Source organism: Silene latifolia, chromosome 7, assembly GCF_048544455.1.
Source record: "Silene latifolia isolate original U9 population chromosome 7, ASM4854445v1, whole genome shotgun sequence".
NCBI lineage: Eukaryota > Viridiplantae > Streptophyta > Magnoliopsida > Caryophyllales > Caryophyllaceae > Silene > Silene latifolia.
Window position 1 is genome coordinate 119,952,860 of NC_133532.1, and position 9,510 is coordinate 119,962,369.

The window sequence follows — 9,510 nt, forward strand, 5'->3', positions numbered from 1 at the left end:
TTGAACCATAAACCCTCAACTCCAAGTGCTAGTCCACTCCATCACCATTTTTACCCAGTTTTCCACTACCATTAACAAGAACACAGAGAGATCTTCATCAAAATACAAGATGAACAAGAAGAAGATATTCAAATTAGCAAAAGGGTTTAGAGGAAGAGCCAAGAACTGTATACGAATTGCTAGAGAACGTGTTGAGAAAGCTCTTCAGTATTCTTATCGTGACCGCCGTACTAAGAAGCGTGATATGCGTTCTCTTTGGATCGAACGTATCAATGCCGGAACCCGCCAACACGGCGTAATTATCTTCTCTCTTTCTTTTTTCTATTGTTCTTTATACCAATATTATGTGTCGGATGTACGCGGCCTTACCCTTTACCCCTTATGTTAGCATAGCAACATAGAGAGGCTGTTTCCGGAAGTGTGCTGATTTATTGATTGTTTGTTTGGTTTATTTGTTTGAAATGGGAATTTTATGAATTGAATTGGGTTGTTGATTGTTTCGTGATAATTGTGGTTTATACTAAAAAAGTAGGTTCTTTTGGGCTTATTGTCAGTCGGATGTACGCAGTGTTACCCTTATTTTAGCCTAGTAATGTAGAGAGGTTGTTTTTGGAAGTGTGCTGATTTATTGATTGATTGTTTGGGTTATTTGTGTGAGATGGGAAATTTGGGAATTGCATTGGGTTGTTGATTGTTTTATGATTATTGTGGTTTTATGTTTAAAAGACCGGTTCTTTTGGACTTAATTTCAGTGCTGTGTATTTTAATCAAAGTAAACAAATGATTGTGACGGAAGGAGTAATACTGAATTACTGATGGTGTTATGAAGCTGTGATAAGTGTGGTTTTATGCTAATTAAGCCCGTTCTTTTGGACTTAATTTCCGTTCAGTTTAGTTCAGTTCAGAGGTTTAGTAATCTTAATGTCTTTTCGGTAATATAATTGAATTCAGCGCAGTTGTTCAGTTAGGGGATTTTTAGTACGGATGAACAGGGCCTTTAATTATGTAGAAATTTGCAAAGATTTTCTGGGTTTTGTTTAGAAGTGGTCAAGTGGATAGTTTCAGAAGAGAAGTTGATGAATTTGATTGGGTTTTATATATGGCTGACAGAAAGTTGTTTGTTCGACTGAGAATTCAGTAGTTTAGGACTTTAAGCCTTTAAGATGATAGGTTAAAGATCTCGTCATGCATTGAATTTTGAAGCGATGTTGATAGGTATATTTAAAAATGCTAGGATAATGCTAGATGAGTAGATGGTGATTTGATGGTTGGTGTTCTTAGGGGGTTATCGATTTGTATTGGATTTGGAGTGTTGAGATATCTGAGCTTGACTGGAAAATGAGAAGTAGTTGTTAGTTTTGTTGTTCGTGGGAATTATCAAGTGTTTAAATTATCTACCTTTTTGTTCCGGATGAATACTAAGAAAAATGTCCGTAACTTAAGACAAGATTGTTGGTAACCAGTCCATTATTCACATTGATTTTCACAAAAATAAAATCCCCTTGATGAGCGATTCACTTGTTGGTGAGCTAGTGAAGTAACTGACTCATTTGTGCTTTTGTTGATAAAACTGTGTTGTGATTAATAAATGGTACTTATCCACAATGAGGCACTCACTGTCTCAAAAGAGAAGTGTGATTGTGATGGAAATGGCGCTATATTCCTCTATTGATGAACCTTTATTAGTTTATATTAAGGGTCTTGGGCTATGAACTGTTCTTAAGGCTGTTATGCTACAGACAATTTTTAAGGATGTTATGCTACATACTGTGTGTGGTTTCACCACCGGATATAGTAGGTTTGAGTAAAGATTTCTAGCTACATACTGATAGCTTATCAGTATCACGCTGTAACTTTCACCCCCAAATCGCTAGGATAAGCAAGATGCCGTTACTACCAACTCATTCGAGCTCTGTGTAGGACTTTCACAGTTTATTCTTTCTATCATTCTATTGAGCTCCGTAATTTTTATGATCTCAGTTAGCTGGTGTATTTCTTTTTATGCTCTGAATGACTAGCAGCTAAATCATCCATCATGCCTTTGTAATCAAAGGTGCGCATAAGCAAACAGGTGGAAAATTTGTAATCAAATTTGAAAAGGGGGTGGGGGTCTTTGAGAGTAAATGTTTTTTTGTATCTTGCTGTTCATTTCCTTCCATTTCCTAAATCTGTTATGAGCAAGAGACGTGTCTCAGTATTTTAGCATTTTAGCTAGCTGCTTATGGCCAATTGGCCACAGTGCCAGACATGGGATATACTCGTAGAAGATTTGGCATGGAGAAAACAAAATAAGCGCCCTACAATCCTACACTACATTGCAATCTGAGGAGTTTGAAATTTTGAAGGGCTCCACAATTTCAACTCCATCAGCAAAGATACAAAGTATTATGCCCATCTCTCTGGTAATTATAATTTGGGGGTCTGCTAGAAATGCCTGGCAACAGGCAGCCAGGCGTAGTTCAGCAGGATCTGTATGTCTAGTTGAAGTATTTATGTGCTGATCTTTATAGGAAGACTACATAGTCATATTACTCGCTGTAGATGTTATGCCGTGTTCATATGATTTATGGTTCCTGTTTTGGCTGTAGCGGGTGTCTTGGTTATTTCTTGATTTCAGCGTAGCCTTTTGTATGCGACAATATTGATGACGTATTCCACTGACATGAATGTTACCATTGGGAAACATAGAGCTAGACCTCACATTGCATGGTTGGTCGTAGAAAGTTGTCCTTAATTGGTTGATGAGATAAGGTCCCCCTGTACCATGCTTGAATGTCTTTAGTTCAGTCAAGATTTGTAACTTCTTCACGTATTCTTTGTTCTGCCAAACATCTTAACTGTTATCAGAGGAGACTCAAGAGTTCCAATTTACATATTTTTAATGAGCATCTTAGCTGACCTTGTATTATGGAGTTAGATATACTTGAGTTATCGAAGAGGCCTTAACTTTGTTGGTATTAGGGTTCGGATATGGTCTATGTTACAGTGACTCGGTTAGAGGTGCTCACCTGGCTATTTTATGAGAAATCTCCTTTTTGGCGTAAGATTAAGCGTCCTAGTGTCACACCCATGTCTCTATTATTGAATTGCCGTACTCTCATACGCTAGTAATATGAAGAGTCAGACTAACATAACTATTTAAGGTATGGCTATAAGATCATAACTCGGGCAAATTGTAGATTTTTTGTATACTTTATGTCCTTGTTCATCATTACTGAAACTTTGGTTGCTGATCTTGTTTATGATGTTAGTGGAACTTTGGTTGCTTACCCTGTTTATGATGTCAAGTCGTTAAATGCTGAACGCTAGATGTGGATTCTTATAATACCCTTCTTGTATTGAATACACAACCAAGTTGCGTGGCCTCATTCTTGAAAAGTGAAAGAATAAATTTGGGTTTTTTTTTTTTTTCAAAATATCATGAACTGGCTTTTCTTGAACGCTTCAGGTGAATTATGGTAACTTCATGCATGGGTTGCTGAAAGAGAACATCCAATTGAACAGAAAGGTGCTGTCAGAGCTCGCCATGCACGAACCCTACAGCTTTAAGGCTTTGGTGGATGTATCACACAAAGCCTTCCCAGGAAACAAGAAAATCGAACCCCAAAAGGTCGGCCTTGCCACTGTCCTGTGACCTGTTTCTTTGATATTCCTCTTTGATCAGAAATGCTATGGTCCTACAGCTGCTTTTTTATTATATTTCTGTTTCTCTCAAGTTCTTCATATGATGCTGGAAATCATCACCTTTGTGCTTCAAGATTTTGTTCCAAGCATTCAAAATCACGAGTAATGAGTAGGTGGTGCTCTTAGATGTGGTAGTATGTTAAAGGTAGTATCGACATTGCATATTTTGTTGAGACTTCATCTATACTGTTGGTGGGTTATCTGAAGTTTGTAGTTTGATTCAAAAAAAGGATACTTCAGAGAATGTTTTAGTTTATGATTTGCTTGTCCTGACAGCGGTCGAGCAAGGAATAACAGTGGCGGTATATAGTATACTGCTATTTTAGACTAATGTTGTCTAATTGCTCTAGAATACAATAAGCACTAGCAGGGGCCTTTTCTGCAGGAGAATTTTTTTCCCCTACATATCATGTTCTAAAGGAAAATAATTAGACGGGTCGTTTAAAATGTAATTATCAAAATGGAGTCGATTTAACTTGTATTTTTCATTGATCCGGAGATTCCAGCCATTTCGTGTTAGTTTTAGGACTCACCCAACATTACTCTGAACTCTGGAGTAGTTCTAATGCACCAAGAGACAAGTACTCCAAATTCAATCAAAATCACTCTTCTTAATCAAGATCAAGAACAAATTAGGATTCAAGATCATGGCTTGTATGTCAAAATTCGATGAAAACTTTACAAGTATCCATCCTTATTTACGCAAACAAGTTGGAGTAAGAACACCAAGACCTTGTTCTTTTGGACTTAATTCCAGTTTAGATTACTTAAGATCCAACTAAGTTGGTTGGTTTGGGTGATAAAAGTTCTCATCTCTTAAATAAGTGGTCATATTCATAAAAATATTACCAAAAGTTGGCTGGTGTGAGTGGTATCATCTCTTAAACAAGTGATTAGGGGTTCAATTCCTGATTCTTGGGTTCGATTCCTCCCAAACGTCCTGGTCAACACAAAAAAAAAGGGTGGTGCTCATTCATGTACGAATTTTACTCCTTCATGGACATAAACGACCAATTTACCCCTCTCATATCTTCCATTTTACGGTCATTTCAAATCCCTCATTTAATCTTCTCCCTCTACATCTTAACCACCACCCCTGCCACCACCGCCACCCACCTCCCCTCTGATTCGACAGCCACCCAAAACCGTCCACCCACCTAGACCTACCGCTCCTTTCCTCCACGCGCCTAGAACCGCTCATCTCACCCAACCCACACCAATGACGATCCGTCCAAACTCCACCTACACCCTTGTCGTGCGACCGTCTGCTGCCCCTGGGCTCTGTCCTACGCCTCCCTGAAACCCTTGACCACCGCAACCCAACATTTACCCCTTCCCCTATCACCCTGCATTTCTCCAAAACCCTAATTTTTATATCATAATTTAATTACATCTCTTTATTCATATCGAAAATTGATACATAATAGTAATGAATTTTGAATTATTGGTTGATTAACATAAAAGGAAGATTCGTGATTGAGTATTTTGATTTGAATTTCATAATCTTAAGAGGAGGAGAGAAAGGGGGTATGTGTTTCTTTTTTTTTCCTGTTTTCAGGAAGGGAGAGAAAATAAATGACAAAAAATATATGAAAGAGTAAATATCGTAGCAACTACGAAAAAAATAGTACTCCCTCCTATTCTACACAACCTTCCCTATTTCTTTTTTCATCTATTCACAATACCTTCCCTATTTCCTTATTTAGTAAACTTTTATACTTATTTTAATCACCTCACCTCACAACAATACCTCATCTCACCCCACAACAATACTTATTTTAAAACTTACCTCACAACAATACTTATTTTAATCATCCCACCCATAATAATACTCCACAATACCTTCTCTCTCTCCAATTACCTAACCCCACTACAATATTTTACCTTATTTTAATCCATCTCCTTAATTCTAGTGGCCCCTATGAATAGGGAGGGTTATCTAGAATAGGAGGGAGTATTAACGAAAGATAAATTGTATCTTTTGTTTTGTAATGAGATGTATAAAAATTTAAATAAATATAAGTAATTACATGATTCATGAGGTAACTCGCAACAACCCTATTTAAACTATCTCCGAACTTGAAATCAGACTCATCAAACTCAATGTCGGATGCATTTTCGGAGTCTTCAAAATAAGGGTTATAAGCTTTAAAACTTATTGTTGAACATATAGTGAAATCCTCATTTAAACTAATGAATAAAAAGAAAAAAAAAAGAGATTTTATTAGTATAAAAACTTACAAAATGACACAGCAACCAACAAATACATACAAGAATTAAAAAAAAAAATAATAGAAGATAGAAAATTACGGTTCAAGATGAACTCCTTGCCCTTCCACTAAACTCAAGAACACCATTTGTTCTTTAGTGATTGTGATTTCTCCGATAGAAGTATCCGAAGAAAGATTGATTTTTATTATCAATCTTCTCCCACCCTCACTCTCAATTTTCCCGTAATAGGCATCTCCTATTTTAAAAGCTTGACGATTTGGGTGATTTGAAAAGATAAAAACTTCATTTTTTGTGTTTTGTTTTTCATGTTTTTTAATAAGCAATTGTGCCATTTTTTGTTTTTTGTTTTTTGAGTACTTGTGAATGGAAAAGGTTTGAAACTTGAAGATAGGAAAATGGTGAGTTATTGAATGTTGTTCCAGTTTAGTGGAAAAAGGTTAAAGCTTGAAGATAGAAAAATGATAAGGTATTGAATGTTGTTCCGGTTTATATATGTGCAGATGTTAAATTGATATGCATATATATTTTTTCTTTTATTTTAAGGAAAATCCAAATGATAAAATGGTAAGATGGTTTTAAGCAAGGCCTCCACCTTAATTTGAAAGCGCATGCAGAGGTTCATTGCTCGATTTAGGGCACACTACCCTGACTTACTATTTTTTTATGTTAGTTAACGACTCTTGACTTGATTAAAACATGTGATAGTGCAGATGATGGCAACAAGCCAACAATGTAATATCTTCAGTATAACCACTCACGTCCAAATTTAAAATTAATAAAATAAAATAAGAATTATATTAAATAAATCTTTTACTTATAAGTGATTTCTTCTATCCTTAATGTTTTTCCTTCAATAATTGGAAAACAGGATGATGATGATGATAATAATATTATCTTGTATTTGAGTCGGTGACAAATTTGAATCATAAGGGAACGTCATTCTTTTTAGAACCTTGAAACTTGACCTGGGTAGGAATCGGAGGGATATCTTTCATTTTGAACCTAGCTCGTTATAAGTTGTACTTCGTACTATTACTTGGAACTTGGAAGTTTGAAATATCATTCTTTTGAACTCAAATGTAATCATACCATGGAGATAATGAATCGATAATTATATATTATTTGCTAATTGAATCGATAATTATATAACAACCTGATTATTTGTTGCCTTGTTTAATCTGTGGGGGAGATTGAGTCTATCTGCTCTTCTTGAGGTAGGCAACGGTTCTATTAGGATAGTGCTTTAATTAGCAACACAAATAGCAAGTGAAGCTGTGAAGGGATGCAGATGAAGTAGTTATGTGACACCCTCATTTATTGCGGAAAAGTAAATACATAATTCTAGATAAAAACTGCATGGATATGTTTGTAATTGGTTCATTTAGGTAAAAACCTGTAAATTTTAAAAATCTGAACCTGTTATAAAAATATCCAAATGAGAAGGTGTCAAACATGCAAGGTCTAAAATAAATCTCATGAATAAAACATCGTTAAAGTCGCGAAACAAAGTTATACAACCCAAATATGAAAAAGGGAGACATATGTCCCTAAAAAGCATATGACATAAAAAGTGTTTAAGGGTCACAATAAAATAAAGCCAATCTAGGTCCCAAGGTTACTTTGCTCGCTAGCTCGTTCATGTACCCCATATATGCATCACCTACCTGTCAATCGCATTTTATACAAATACGAAAGCCACAGTTAGTGGGGAGTAATTCCGAGTTCTCCCAGCCACGAAATGTCATAATTAATATAACATGTAAACATAAGAGTATGAATATGGATAACACATAGTCTTAGCATATAGGTGCTAGACAATCGTGCTTATCATGTGATCCACAATATAACAACACATAGTCCTAGCATGTGAATACTAGACCGACTCACACTACACTATCATGTGAATCACATAACATCCAGGAATCCAAACTCTATCAATCATAGCCGGCTTGCATCTCACCTTCTATGATTCATAGAATCATCAAACAAGAAAGGACAATATATCTAGAGACAGGCATAAGTTCTTAGGACAGTCAATAGTCACTCTGTAACTCGAGTCTATACCACGAGGTAAGGTAAACACCATAGTCCTAAACCTGCACAGACCTAGCGACATGCGGAAAATACCGCATCCAAGACCCATGATCACACACATGAGTACCCCTAAGGAGTCCACCAAAGGGTTGGCTAGTACTTAAACTGACCACATACTTCTAAGAGTACGTCAGGAGGTCATACCCTAACTTGGATATAAGTCCATCAAGCTAAGACGCAAAGGCTATTAAGCTGTGAACATACACTCGTCAAAGACTATAAGGGCCTATCTATGACGAAGGCCGAAATACTCACCTAGGACCTAGTCCCAGCTTGAATACTTTAGTCCACACCACACAAGACAAGTAGGACACCCAATTAACCATAAGAGGGGCAAAGAGTCCAAACTTGCACATACACAAATGATCATACACACCCTAGCATATGAAAGACTACGCAAGAGCATATTCAGTTGACAATCCAACAATATCTCCAATATCAATAATAATCCAAATTCCAGCTAACCAACAGTACCATAATTCATGAGAACAAGCTAAAATGGTAGAGAGGCAACAAGACTCAAGCATAAGGCATCCAAAGCATCCAACAACCAACATGTGAAATGATAATTACAAACATCAAAGCATAACATAAAACATCCAATAACAACCAATCTCACCTCAAAGACAAACCCTCGACCCGAGTCCCGCGACAGGTCATCGGTCAAATCGAGGCTGGCCGGTTTAACCTAGTTTAACCAAAATCGTTCGGTCAATCTGGCCCAGCTCAGAGTCTTGGCCTACTTTGGCCCAAATCACAAAATTCATCACAATATCATTCTCATGCTATTTCCAATTTCTATCATGTGAACACTATCAACATAAAGAAAACATTCCAACTTACAAAATAACTAATTCTACAAAATTCTCGCATAATAAAATAGCATAAATAACCGTCTCACACAAGGGTAAACTTTTCTATAAATTTTAATCGATAAAAGGACGTCATTTACTCATACGGACTCCGAATTGAGTGATTCAAGTGGCTAAACCACCTAATATTTCGATGCCGTTCAATCTGTCATATTTTTGGAAATATTGGAAACCGTCTCGGTCCGGTACTCACGCGTTCCAGCCAAAATACGGACTTGTCACAGCACATAATTCCTCATCCAAATTTGTTCCAAACAATAATATACAAATGGGTAACATAAACTAAACATAAGCATACTCATCTTACTCCATTCATTCATTTATCAACAAGATCGTCTCAAACAACAACAAATAACAAATACAACTACTAATGTGACATTAATTCGTAGAGTAACTCGGAATAGTTACCTTAAGCTAGCAAAGAGACAAGTAATAACTTGAGAAAGCTTCTAAAACCCAAAATTACTCTTCATCTTCAACCACATATGAATCACCTAACTCATCTCCAAATTTTTCACCTATAAGAACAACAAAAACACAATTATTAAGCTTAGATTCGAAAACCCTAAAAAAAGTGTCTTAAACAAAAATTGGGGAAATGAAAATAAAGCTTACTAGTAGATGAGGA

General features: G+C 36.3%; 1 protein-coding gene across 1 annotated transcript; it reads left to right on the forward strand.

Moving 5' to 3' along the window:
• LOC141592763 (uncharacterized) lies at positions 1-4,066 on the forward strand. Its single transcript, XM_074413571.1, has 2 exons — positions 1-295; positions 3,449-4,066. The coding sequence occupies exons 1-2, from the start codon at positions 110-112 to the stop codon at positions 3,632-3,634; spliced, it is 372 nt and encodes a 123-aa protein (XP_074269672.1). The 5' UTR covers positions 1-109; the 3' UTR covers positions 3,635-4,066.
• Positions 4,067-9,510: the final 5,444 nt, after the last annotated feature.

What these genes read in the sequence shown, in the direction of transcription:
- LOC141592763 (XM_074413571.1), top strand. Translation starts at nt 110, where the DNA reads ATGAACAAGAAGAAGATATTCAAATTAGCAAAAGGGTTTAGAGGAAGA. An exon ending in CCGGAACCCGCCAACACGGC is followed by an intron (nt 296 to 3,448) that starts GTAATTATCTTC and finishes TGAACGCTTCAG; the next exon opens with GTGAATTATGGTAACTTCAT.